Source organism: Zootoca vivipara, chromosome 14 (assembly GCF_963506605.1).
Source record: "Zootoca vivipara chromosome 14, rZooViv1.1, whole genome shotgun sequence".
NCBI lineage: Eukaryota > Metazoa > Chordata > Lepidosauria > Squamata > Lacertidae > Zootoca > Zootoca vivipara.
Window position 1 is genome coordinate 16661514 of NC_083289.1, and position 14141 is coordinate 16675654.

At 42.7% G+C, this 14141-nt stretch overlaps 1 protein-coding gene across 2 annotated transcripts in view; it reads right to left on the reverse strand.

The window, feature by feature from the left end:
* The window catches only part of CEMIP (cell migration inducing hyaluronidase 1), a 170601-nt gene that overhangs the window by 47909 nt on the left and 108551 nt on the right, over positions 1 to 14141 (reverse strand). For both annotated transcript variants that reach the window (XM_035132099.2, XM_035132097.2), the window contains exons 7-11: positions 10083 to 10153; positions 7724 to 7819; positions 6244 to 6362; positions 5120 to 5261; positions 3165 to 3356 (exon numbers count right to left, since the gene is read on the reverse strand). In XM_035132099.2, coding sequence (XP_034987990.2) covers positions 3165 to 3356; positions 5120 to 5261; positions 6244 to 6362; positions 7724 to 7819; positions 10083 to 10153 — 620 coding nt within the window. The remainder of the gene's footprint in view (positions 1 to 3164; positions 3357 to 5119; positions 5262 to 6243; positions 6363 to 7723; positions 7820 to 10082; positions 10154 to 14141) is intronic.

A 14141-nucleotide genomic window follows, 5' to 3' on the forward strand; every position in this document is an offset into this window, starting at 1 on the left:
TTAGTGATAGGAAAGCTGAGAATCATCGTTCAACCGAGAGGGACTTTGCCGAACCTTTTCACCCTATCCCCATGAACTGTAGGCGGAATTCTGCATGAAAATCATCTATGCAAAGTATGTAGATGTGGCTTATTATAGGGTGAGGTGAGGAAAGAACAGTGGCATCAAGCCAAGGCTTTCCCCCAAAGAATTATGGGAACTGTAGTTTGTTAAGGGTGCTGTGAGTTGTTAGGAGGCACCTATTCCCCTCACAGAGCTACAATTTCAAGAGTGGTTTAACAGTCAATCTCTCTTCCCAAGGAACTCTAGAACAGGCATGGCCAACAGGTAGATCGGGATCTACCGGTAGATCCCCAGGATGTTTCTGGTAGATCACGGGTAGATTATGGGTTCCTTAGTGATCACCAGCCTAAAATAAAAGAAAGAGCTCTCCCCCTAAAAAAACCTCAAGAACTCTTGTCTCTCCCCCACAAAAAGCTCAATAACTGTGAGCAATTGCAGGGAGAGCTCCTTTCCTCTTCCTGATACTGAGCTTATCAGTATGTGTGTGACTGTGTTAGTGTGTTGCACAGAAGGGCTGGATTGCTCCCTGTCCCTCTTGCCTGCCTAGAGCTCCCCGGCTCCTCCTCCCTCATGCCGGCAGAGAGGGAGGGGTGTGTGTGAGTTTGCGTGCATGGGAGGAAATGGGTGCCCCTAGCTGAGGGGGTGGGGGAGAAAGAGAGAGAGAGGTGGATGGGTGCCCCTAGCTGAGGGGGTGGGGGAGAAAGAGAGAGAGGGGGGAGGTGGATGGGTGCCCGTAGCTGAGGGGGTGGGCACCCCATTGCAGGGATTCGAACCGCCGACCTTCTGATCAGCAAGCCCTAGACTCTGTGGTTTAACCCACAGGGCCACCTGTTTGCAGTAGCTGCTCGAGTTAAGCAACTCTTGTCCTGACATCAATTTATCAGTCTTCTTCTGGGTACAACGCCTTAATAGCTGTCTTCACTTACACCACTCGAGTTATTTTATCTTCGCTCATTCAAGGTAGGTGTTCATGTGTGAGAGTGTGAAATTCTTATGGCACACAGCTGAATGCCCCATCCTGACCGCCTGTAGATGCTCAGTTCCCATCTGTTTCTCTGAAGTTCTGTTTGTCAAGCCAGCACAATTTATTTGCAGGAACTGTTAAAAACAGCTCAACTCATTTGGCCAAATATCCTATGCAGAGTGTATTAAAATATCGCTAAACGATGAGGACACTGGTTATAATTAGCCCTTGACTCAGTCACAAAAGGCGTTATAAAACCACAAATTTCTAGTTTAACCTTTAGGCGGTTTTATTAGGCGGATGTTATTCATGCAACAAACTTAACAATTACCACCATTCCCCCTTTGCCTTTTTATAGTGGCATGGCAGAAATAAATTCAACTGATACCGCTTTTCCCAATACAGGGCTGTAGTGGTGAGAAGAAAAGAATCTTTACTACCGTAGTTGCAATTCTGTCTGTTTCAAAAACTCAGAAGCAACGCCTATCCGTAGCTGAGCTAGCATCTGTTTAATAATATTGTTAGAAACCCTTACAGAATGAGTGACTCCAAACCTGTTGAAGTGCAACAGGATTCAGTGGAAGACATAAAACTTAAGTCTTAGAGTAAATTAATTAACATGACTCAGTTAGGTCCATTGATTTCTATGGGTCTATTTTGTATAAAACTTTGTTGAATACATCCTTTATCCCTAACTCTCCCTGACTAATGTTTATCAACACTTTCTATGAGAAGTCCAGGAAAAGATATTCAACAGTTCTCCTGTTTCTATTGCACAGGACAGTGAACTAGAGACAGGAGGAATTTTCCATCGATGCCACCTCATTATTCAACTGAGGCCAGCACTGTGCAACCAACTTGGGTTCTCAGAAGCCAGCCAACATTTCTCCACTGCAAAGCAGTGCTGGGAGGGTGCCATTTGTAGCAGAGAAACTGCAAGTAGAGGGGGGAGGTGCTTAACCCTTCCACTGCCACTTTCCTTATGCAACTCCCCACTAGCATGGTTTTCAGATGCTAGTGGGACCCAAGTAATACACCCAGTTCCAGCTTTGTTTTCATTGACTATCGCCCAAGATTGTTCTCATGATGTAACCTGTGTCACACGCATTTCATGTGGTTTTTCCAATCATCCAAGTGATACATTTTTCTCACAGAGAGCCTGCCATCCTTAGTCATGAGCCTATGATGCATTTGAAACCAGAATAATATTTCCCTTGGCACAAAGCATCAAACTCCTTTCGGCCCATTTCAAAAAGGGCCAACTTCAGGTCTTACTGAGCAGGTTACAATGAATATAATGGGGGCATGTGGTTGTCAAGGAGTGGCCTATATTTGGGGCTGTGTTTTGTATAGCACAGTGTTGATCAAATTTCTGACAAGAAGACCACTGCTTATATTTACATAGCACTGATTGTTCATTTTATCAATGATTCTTACAACAATCCCATAAGGTAGGACAGTTTTATCCACCCCATTTCCTCCCTTTTGGTAGGGTTCAACTTCTTTGAATAACACCTCTATTATCATCAGCAACATTGCACTGACTCCCTCACTGTTGCATTCAATCCAAGCTTTCTCTCTGTACCACTGGTCATCTCTTGGCTGCTGCTGCTATCTATCTCCTCTTTTCCTCCTTGTCCACTTTGTTTATCTGCTACCAATCTTATTTTGAAACCCAACATCTCAGTCCCTTTTCCCTACTGGAAAGACACAAGCTTACGAGGAATCTGAACGGTTCACTGATTTCTAGGCATGAGGTCTAAAAATAACGCAGACAAAAGAGAGAGGGTGCTTCTAGACTGTTGCCATATGTGCAATTAAAGCTGATTTTGTGTTCTTGCACAACAAACCTGTCTGCACCCCCACCCCACCCCCCCATCACCAGACATTTTGCAATTAGGAAAGTAATGGGAAGAGATACTGAAAAGTGTGGGGCAACAACTGCTTGGCGCAGTATCATCTAACCTCCCCACAAACGCATCAGAATGAATGCTCAGTAAATGGGAAACCTCATCTAATCTCCCTGCAAATAAACGAGGGTGAACACATAATAAACAGGTTACTGGGAAGCGGCCAGAGACACAAACTGTGCAACATCATTGACATAAAAATCATGAATTCCAATATGATAACCTACCCGCCACTTTGACTTCATGGGGTCCACAGGCTCTGCAGGGCAAGATCTGGAATTCTTCGGCTTGATACATGGAATAATCTGTACTGGCCACAACTATCTTATCTCCAGCCTTCCATGACTCCACATTATCAGCCAATCTCAAGATGGTGCTGTTTACATTGGTGTCGACCATGACTGTAAGCTTGGGTCTCACTGGAAAGCCAATACAGGACAAACACACAAATAAAAAATAAAAAATGGGGAGGGCGGGGTTGGAGAGACAGAATATTTAAAATACTTCACAAATTGTTCACTTAATCTTATAGGACATGTTTCACACCAACAAAAGTTAAGTGGTTGACAGGCCCCAAGGAAATACGAGACAAGTCCTCCAACCATTCTGCCGGGTTCTTTTTTAATGTGCAAAACTCAACAAGCGAAACAAAATAGGCTCCATTCATTATTTGCTGGCAAGTGTGTTTTTCCACTAACCCCTTCACTAAATTTAAACGCAGCTCTTTGTGGGCCCACGGCACCACACCCTCTCAGACCCAGCATTTGCGGTTGCTCAGAGCTGTCATTTAAAGATGCTGCAGAAGCTGTCTTCAGCATTATACAATGGTTTCCTCATGCTAATCAACAAGACACCCATCTTTTTCTTTTTTGCCTTTTGAAAAAATGAAGGTCAAAAGAACTGCATGGAATCACTGGCTTGCTTAAAATGAACAGCTGCAAAATAAAACGACCGCTTTCTGAAATAATGGTCGCTTCTCCAGTGTTGATGGGCATTCACCACAAGAATTAATCCTCCCACTTATATTTGATGGAGGGAAGAGATACTGAGCACCTTGTGAAACACTTCAGTGGAGATCTATCTGGGTTATGGTGATGCCAATGTGCCACTCTTGGAATTGTTGAGCATGTATAATGAAAAGAAATGGTCGGGTGAAACCAAAGGCCTGTCTTGACTAGCATTCTATGTAGGGCACACTATTTTGATTTCCTGCATCCTTTTAGAGACCTTTAAAATTACAGTCGTACCTTGGTTCTCGAACGCCTTGGTACTCGTATGTTTTGGCTCATGAACGCCGCAAACTCAGAAGTACCGTAAGTGTTCTGGTTTGCGAACGTTTTTCTGAAGCCGAACGTCCGACGAGGCTTCCATGGCTTCCAGTTGAGTGCAGGAAGCTCCTGCAGCCAATCGGAAGCTGTACCTTTGTTTTCGAACAGTTTCAAGAGTCAAACGGACTCCCAAAATGGATTACCTTTGAGAACCAAGGCATGACTGTACTAGATGCTTTGTGATTGACTGCTGGGAGATGTGTGTCAGGATAATTTTTTAAAATATTTATATTTTATTAAGGTGATTTCAGTAAAAAGAAATAAAGAGATACGGAAAAGAAAGAAGGAAAAGTGAAAGGGAGAAAAACAACAGCAGCAAAGATACATATGAAAGCGAGAATATGGAGGGAGGAAAGCAATATACAATATTCCCATACATTCTTATATAAATTGGTATAGTGTTATTGTCCTAGTGCTTATGTAAATGTTAATAGCCTACTACATTTTGCATAAACTCATTCCAAATACGTTGTTATCGTATTTATCCATATGGAGTCTGTGCCTGTAAGCAGCCCTTTAATGAATTGCGAGTGATGTCATATCGTCAGTCCATTGATTGAAAGGTATCACACTTTTATTTTTCTAATTCCTCAATATTAATCCCTTGGCCACAGTGTGTCAGTATAAGTTGGTGCATGAGGACTAGAAACTTGGTTGGGAGAATGGGAAGCTAGTAAGCAGAAATGGAAAGTGTTTGGATCAGAACGACACTACAGAATTAGAAGGTGTTTCAGACTCATGGAAAGCCTCCATTACCGAGGTATTTATAGTTCTGAGGTAAAATGCTACTTCCTCTACAATAAGTAGGTCAGTACAAGCAACTTTTGCCCAAGATTTTAAAATTAGTCACATACCAGGCTTGCCACATAAGAAGCGCACTCTGTAGTTACGGCAGCCTCCGGGAGTCTGTCCTGGGCCACGGCAGAAAAACCTATAATCACGGACCCTTTTGTAGTGAACCTCAGTTGTCAGGTTCACTCCATCGAGCGTGACTGCCTGGAAGGGGAACAGAAACGAAAGATGAGTAGTAATCGAGCGTGAAATATAAAATAAAAGTTGTGTGCTCAACAACACCTGTGCAATTGGGGGGGGGGGGCGGAGACAGGTGTTTTGCTTTCACATGAAAACCAGGAACCTGCTGGATCAGGCCAAAGGCCCGCCTAGTCCAGCTTTCACAGTAGCCAACCCACAAGCAGGATCCAAATTCAAAAGCACTCTCCACACCTGTGATTTCCAGTAACTGGTACTCAAGAGGCATATTGTCTCCAACAGTGTTATGCTGCTGCATAACAATGTTTGTGCCACAGAGAAAGATACCAAGGCTCTCTCTTATTTTGGCAGCTTGTTCAGCAGTTACCTCCACTAGCAATTGTTTCATTTCATGCCGCTGCTTGTTTACAAAGTATTAGGTCTGTGAAAGAGTTCGCTTTTTCCAGAACAACATCTTAACCAGACCGGGAAAATAGCATAACAGCCAAAGAATCCTGGGAAGAGTCATTTGTTACGGGTGCCGAGAGTTGCTGGGAGACTCTCTATTCCCCTCGCAGACCCACAATTCTCGCGGTGCTTTAAAAATTCAGTTCCTGAAGCTCTGTGAGGGGGAAACAGAGTCTCCTAACAGCTCTCAGCACCCTCGTCAAACTACAGTTCCCAGGATTCTTTGAGGGAAGCCTTGACTACAGTGATAGGATACTGTGTTAAATGTATATTGAGGCTGTGACTTCAGTCCTTGAATGAGAAACAGGCCCTAGTTCCCAGCTGGCTTTCAAAGCGCCTCTTTGGCAACCATCTCTATCACACCCATCTATATAGAGTAGTTAGAAAACAAGAGGCCACCGAAAAGCCATGTGGTCTAATAAACCGTTTTCATTTTACAGCTATAAACTCAATATAAAATGTTTGGAATGGTTGGCTGACAACTGGAAGGGGGAAGAGGGATGTAGCAGCAGGCAGAGGTCGGTCCCCTTGGCTGTCCTACCTGGATGTCAATGGGGTGATCACAAACTTCGGGGTGAGCAGCCCGAAAATCTGAAAGTCGCTCTCCATCTTTGGATTTTGCTTTTTCAGGCTTGTCAAACCATTCTGTCCATTCCACATCTGGGGCAGCATTGGAGGTGGGGGGGGGGGGAGGAAGAGAAGGAAAAGCAGTCAACACGAAGGAAGGTCATTTTGGACAGAACAACCTTAACCAATGCGACAAAAATGTGTTCCACTGATGTTGGTGCCAAGCACCGTTAGCAAGTCTCTTCCACAACTGCCCACTCCCTGGCTCTGGTTGTGGGTCTGTAAGCTGCTATTTGGAGATGCTGTGAAGTGCGCCAAGCTCTGTGTGTGTGTGTGTGTGTGTGTGTGTGTGTGTGTGTGTGTGTAGGGGGAAGCATGGTGCTATTATTAAAAGTTGCATGGATTCACAACACAAATACAGTATGAGCTTAATAGCTGACCCAGTTGCGCTAAGGTTAAGTAACTTTAAGTCAACGGCATTCCAATACTGCACTAAAAGTGCTCTGCAGAAACCTAGAACAAGTGAAATGATGCAGCTATAGGGGCCGACAGCCGCCTACGCTACTGCAAACTCTTAAAACAGTCACATTTTTAATCTGACACAAGCCATATACACACCATGCAGTTGATGCCACTTTAAACAGTCAGTGCTTCCCCTAAAGAATCGTGGGAACTGTAGTTTGCTAAGGGTGCTTAGGAGTTGTTGGGAGACCCCTATTGCCCTCCCAGAGCTCCAATTCTCAGAGTGGTTTAACGATCAATTCCTCTTCAAAGGGAACTCTGGAGAATTATAGCTCAGTGAGGGAAATAGGGGTCTGATAACAATTCTCAGCGCCCTTAGTAAACTACAGCTCCCAGAATACTTCAGGGAAAACCAGGACTGTTTAAAATGGGATCATAGCACTTTAGATGTATGATGTGAATGTGGCCATAGTTAATTCATAGTTATTCAGAGGCCATTTTGCTGCCCTGCTGCAATGAAAGCCTAGAGGAGAGAGAGAGAGTGAATGAACTGATGAATGGGGAAAGAGAGGATTCCCCACCCACTTTTTACACTAGCCCCACCCATTTTTATTTTTATTTACAGTACTTTGGTCCCACCTACTGCCACCCAGGCGAATGTGGCCCTCATGCCCGAAAAGGTGACCCACCCCTGGCTCTGAAGGAATGATTTGTGCAACAATGCTCTATTTATCCAAACTGCCTGCTATTTATCTGCCTGCACAGGCTGATCATACAACCATACAGTTATAGCACATTCAATCCACATGACTTCCCCCAAAGAGTCCTGGGAATTGCAGTTTGTTGAGCATGCTGGGTGTTGTAGTTTGTAGGACTCTCTTTAAAAGTGTGTTGAATGTGCCCTGAATTTCTGTTGTGGATCCCACCCCCCATGCTTCAGGCTAGTGAAAAAAAAGTGGTTGTGGCAGGGGTAGGGGGGGGTGAGGCCTCACCTTGAACCCACTCACTGGTTGAAGACACGTTGAAATGCTCTCCGTTGTCTGCTTGGAAGAGTTTGAATACCTTGGCAATGGCTGAGCCTCGGTGTCCTGCAAAAGGCAAAGTACAAGAAGTTAGAAGCCCCAGCCCTTCAGGGTGAGTATGGAGAGGCTGTCGACACTCCAGCATTCCCTCCCGTTCCTCTTGGGATCTCCGACTGGTTTGGTAAGTACCTGCAACATTTCAAACACAAGTGCTAGATCTTGGCATCATTCCTCCCATCCATTATGGGGTGTTTGCTCCCCTGCTGAAAGGGAGAGTCTGCAAAATCAGCACAAATAGTCAGGGCGGAGAATTAGAGATTCTCCCCCACCCCACCCTGCCGCCACCACTCATCATATTCTAGCTCCAGAATAGGTCCCCCTGACGTCCTTTTGCAAGAACCTCTTAGTGGTACAGCAGTAAGGGCACACGGAAAGCTCCAATTCATCTTTTTTTTAGATCACACATTCGTTTAGCTTTTGCAAGAAATCCAGGCATCTTGACTCAAGAGTTCATGGAGGGAAAACTGCATTTTCCAACCACTCGAAACATCTAAAAGGATGAGCAATTTTCCACCACTAGTTTCTTGCAGGTTCTGGGAGAGAAACCATTCGACAGGTTGGTTTTGTTTTTTTTAAAAGGTAACCAGGAAGGAGGAAGAACTATGTGAAACGCTTTTGTGTTTGCATTCATGTGCGCTGTTTGCGTTTGGGGAAACAGCTCTCACTTTATTGCTCTCTTTGCATGCCTGCCTGCCTGCCCTCCCATCCACGGCTTGTATATTTTGTACTCCCGCGCCTGTTACAAAGGCAAGTCATTGGTACACTCTCCCTGCAAGGAAATGGGCTCCATAAAACCTGGAGCTTCCGACTAGCTATGAAGTTGGGTGTGCAAAAGAGCGGACAACATCTGGGTTCAGGTGCGCCACAAAAAACAAGGTTTGTTTAGCTGAACTGTGGTTTTGCTTTATGTCTGAACCCAAACCTGCCCACCAGCTGTGGTTTATTTAGGGCCGACAAACTAAAACCACAGTTTGAGCCTGGTCTGCAAACTGTAGCTGTTGCCACATCTGAATTTACAGGCTTTCCAATGAAAGGGCCCTTGTTCTGCCTCAAGAACTATTGCACTATGAGCAACAGAAGTAAACTGATGAAGCTTAGTCCTGAGGAGATAGGATCCGAAAGTGGGCAAGCAGCTCTGAACCTCGATTTGCCTGCTCTGTTGTCTGGAAGCTGAAACAATTGACTTGTCCACACCTCTGCTTGTCCCTGCACGGATCCGAGCAGCTTTTCGTTCATCCTCCCACTTTTCCCTGGAAAACCCGCTTTTTAGCACTGAATCAGAGCAAACATTGATCTGTGGAAAATCCAATTGACATTTGCTCTGATTTGGTGGTAAAAATATCTTTTTTCCCCAGGAGAAAATGGCAGCCTGGATCAGCCCCATGGTGTGGGTTCTTAATTATGATTTGCACAAACCATTGTTTCAGATTACGGTAGGTATATTTGCTCCAGGTCAATGCATGTACTGTGGACATACCTGCCAAGTTGCTGTCCGAGAAATAAGGGACTGGGCCGGAAGTAGCGCTGCCGCCATTTTGGAACTGGGCGGAGCATGCTCAGAAGTGACTTTTGATGCTGCTTTGCCCAGTTCCAAAATGACCAGCACGCCAGAAGTCACACTGCAGCCATTTTGGAACTGGGCAGAGCAGCATCAAAAGTCACTTCTGAGCATGCTCCACCCAGTTTCAAAAAGGCCGTCGCGCCAGAATAAACCGAGAAAAAACAAAAAAAATCCAGCTAGGAACAGCTGGAAAAACAGGGATTTCCAGGGGAATACGGGAGACTTGGCAGCTATGACTGTGGAATCCATTCTGGTCAGAATGACTAATTTGTGGAAACCTCTCATAGACTTTTTGTGTGAAAAAGAAAATGAAATAATGACATTTGCAATTGAAGATACTGTTTGTTTCTAGAAAGTGGCTTTGTTGTATGTAATATTGGAGTGGATGAAGTGAATACTGTTTATATGTAGTGGGCAACGAATCGGAAGTTCCTTACCTTCCGATTTTCCCTCTCTCTCCTCCTTTAAACCTCTTTTTATTTCTTTTTCTTTATTTCTCTCTTTCTCTTTCTTTTCATCCTTTCTCTCCCCACACCCTTTATGCTTTTTATTGTATTCATATCGAAGTCTTAATTTGGACAAAAAGGAAGAAAAGGTATTTGATATCAAGTTTTGTATTATTCTCCATAAACCCTAATAAAATTTATTCCAAAAAAAGAGAGACTAATTTGAACCTCCAGTTTCAACGAGCTATTTACTTTTAATTACCTTGGTACTCTATGTGGTCTTCAACAGAAGAGGAAGGGGTCCCCTTTACTGTAATAAAGCTCCAAGGATGCCTAGAAAATCAAAAGAAAAAACATATTTCATATATATTTGTGCACAGCATAAAGAAGTGTGCTTTCTACTAGAATACTTCATTTCAAAGCTGCCCAGCCAACCTGATTTAGGAAATGTGCCAAGTTGTATAAGGGTAATGCCTTTTTCTACCTCATTCTTTTCAACTAAGAAGAAAAGAGACTGACAAGGAATCCTTTTCCTTGTCCAAATGCCCCTTATTTCCTCCAGCTCGTAACATATTTCCCGCTTTTAACTGAGGATCCAGCCTTGCAAATGCCAGACAAACATAAACCTGGGCAGTCCGAAAACTACGAAACATTCAAACCTGGGAGGGGAAGCTTGTTAAAAGCTCACTGACGATCCTCCAGAGAAAGTTGTTTGAGGGTCAGACCCATAAAGAACTGCTCATGTGACAGAGTTCTGCAGAAATAAATGTCTAAGAAATGGAAAATAGCTGGACTCCACTCTATGGCCTTTAAAAGAATCTAGGTTTGGCAAAAGATGCAACGAAATACAAAAAGGGTATTAGTGAGAATGCTCATTTTATTGATTAGCTGGCAATCTGTTGTTGTTTTAAAGGGCCTCAGATGAATCTATGCTTGCCAGTTCTTTTGAAATGCTGAAGATTTAGGAATTAGAAATTAATTGTTATTGTCATAATTTGGCTATTATCAGGGGTATATCGGAAAACTAATTATATATATATATATATATATATATATATATATATATATATATAGATAGATAGATAGATAGATAGATAGATAGATATATAGATATATATATATAGATATATATAGATATATATATATATATATATGATTTAGGAATTAGGTTTACATGTTCTAATCAATTCCAGGTGAGCAATACATGCTTTTTCATAGCAGCTGGCATTCTTAAGCACAGCTTTGGAGATCGCCAAGAACATTAGCGGAAGAATATGGGTTGCATAGAACAGGCACAAACAAGGACTGGATAATCTTGGCAGTTTGTGCTTGGGAATGGGCTATAAGCAGGTCACTTGATCAACCAGTTTCACTCTTTTATATAGAAAAGCCACGTTGCAAATGTGCAAAGTCTTGAAGTCTATAGGTCGTCTAGGATTCTTTCAGGATCCCAGAAGACATATTGGACAAACACTCACTTGTGAACTAGAGTTTGTGCACTGGAGACTTCTCTGTGTTAGAACAAACAGTCCAGGGGATAGCATAAAGCTGCTGGCATCCTCCTCCTTAGTCTCAGCTTCCCCCCTTGCAGAACTCAGCAGGAAGGACAACACTGGAATCAGTTGTCTCCGCCGGTCATTGGCTCTGGCGCCACCTACTGCTGGCCTCCCTGCTTTCCACCCTACTGGCTCCAACGGGCCCCAGCCATCACTTTCTCTCCTTGCATCACTCCTTGCATCACTCCTTGCAACCCTGTGCAGCAAAGCCAATGGAAGCTGCAAATATTAAGTTCTTGAGACAGATCTGCCAGGGAGCCAGGTGCTTCTGCTGGAAATGTTTGCTTCATACCACATGGCAAAGGCATTTGGAAAGCTATGATCTCCCTCCAAATGAGCGGGGTGGGCTGGTGGGAGAAAGGGCATGTCAATTGCTTAAAATGCCAGGAGAATAATTTTTTTTGAACTGTTGTTTTTTAGTAGATGGCTCTCTGTTGGAATCTGAACACATCAAATGAGATCCATTTGATTAAATCAGAATGGAGAGAGAGGAACACACGCGCGCGCGCACACACACACACACACACACACACACAAAAGAAGACAGGCAAAAATATGGCCCATATAGTTAATACGGGGCACAGTCTCTTGCAGTGCAAGTCTATGCATGTTTACTTGGAAGTAAGCCCTATGGTGCACAGTGTCGCTAACTCGCAGGTAAGTTTGCAGCCCTACTTGCCTAGAGCAGCAGGCAAGCCTGAGAGGAAGAACCACCTGAGATGTGGGAATCAAGAGTTTCTTGGCTGATAGATTACATTTGGATATCCCAAGAATTGAGTTCAAAAATAAAAAAAGTAGACATACAGCCACGGACTTTTTCGGACCATAGTCCGATATATTTGGAATTAGCAGGGGAGACGCCCTCATTTCGTTGGAGAATGAATGAGGGGTTGTTTAATGACCAAGAGATAATAGATAAAGCGAAAGATACATTCAAAGAATTTCTGGATTTTAACCACAAAAAAGGTATAAATATAAATACAGTGTGGGAAGCTGGGAAAGCTTTTATGAGGGGTTTCCTAATCCAACAAAATAGCATAAAGAAGAAGGAAAGAGAAAAGAAAAAGGAAGAACTATTAAAACAACTCGCTGAGAGCGAAAAACAACTGAATAAAAAGCCAGGAGATACTAAAGTAAAACAAGAAATAAAGATGTTGCAAACCCAATTTTCTATTTTAATTAATCAAGAAGTAGAATGGAAATTAAAATGGTTAAGACAAAGGAACTTTGAATACGCAAATAAATGCGGGAAACTATTATCCTGGCAACTTAAGAAAAGACAAAAGCAAAACTACATACATGGAATTCGGAAGGAAGATAAGGTGACAGGAAACCCAAAAGAAATTAGGAAAGCTTTTCAAAAATTTTATGAAGACTTATATCGGAAAGGGAAAGAAGAGGAGGAAGAGATTGAAGTATATCTAGAAGGATGTAAACTTGGTAAAATATCAGAAGAACAGGTCAGTATGTTAAATGCCCAAATAACAGCGGCTGAAGTGCAGGCAGGAATCAGTAGAATGAAAATAGGAAAGGCTCCTGGCCCAGACGGGTTTACAGCAAAATATTACAAAGAATTGAAAGACGAAATAACACCAATATTGACATTAATGATGAATGAGATTCTGGACGGAGGACAGATACCTAGATCCTGGGAGGAAGCACATATAACCTTAATACCAAAGGAAAACTCAGATTTACTAGATGTAAAGAGCTACAGACCTATTTCATTGTTAAATCTAGACTATAAGCTATTTGCGGATATTGTCGGGAATAGATTGAAAAAGGTTTTGTCAGAAATAATACACAAAGAACAATCAGGTTTCCTACCAGGCCGTTACATGAAAAACAACGTAAGGAACGTAATCGATATTATTGAATATTTGGAGGTGAAATTTGATAAAAAAGCGGCTCTGGTATTTGTCGACGCCGAAAAGGCGTTCGACAATGTATCCTGGAAATTCATGAAGAAATTAATGGAGAGAAGAGGAATGGGATGTAAATTTAGAGGGGCCGTCGAAGCAATTTACTCAAAGCAAAGGGCTAAATTAATTATAAATAACACATTATCGGAGGAGATAGATATATCCAAAGGTACGAGGCAAGGGTGCCCCTTATCACCCTTGCTATTCATATTAGTATTAGAGGTCCTGATGGACAAGATAAGAGAAAATAAAGATATAAAGGGGATAAGAGTCGGAAATAAAGAATATAAACAACGGGCCTTTGCCGACGACCTTGTGATAACGATAGAAGAACCCAGATCTAGTATGGAAGAGTTGTTAAGAGAATTGGGAAAATTTGGAAACTTAGCCGGCTTTAAGTTAAATAAGAAAAAGACAAAAATGATTACAAAGAATTTGACGAAGAGTGAAAGGACTGAGTTGCAAGAAAAATTTGGTATTGACTCGGTTAAAAAGATAAAATATTTGGGAATCTGGCTATCCAACAAAAATATTAATCTGTTCAACGACAATTATAATAAGACATGGAACGAAATTAAAAAGGACTTGGCAATCTGGAAGAATCTACAGCTGTCGTTATGGGGCAGGATTGCCACCGTGAAAATGAACATTTTGCCAAGGTTCCTGTTCTTATTTCAGATGGCACCGGTTATAAAAGGTACCGGGCAATTCTCAGAATGGAGAAAGGAGATTTCGAAATATATATGGCAGGGGAAACCGCCTAGAATAAGACATAAACTCCTAATTGATAAAAAAGAACGAGGCGGTTTCGCACTACCAGATCTCCAAATGTATTATGAGGCA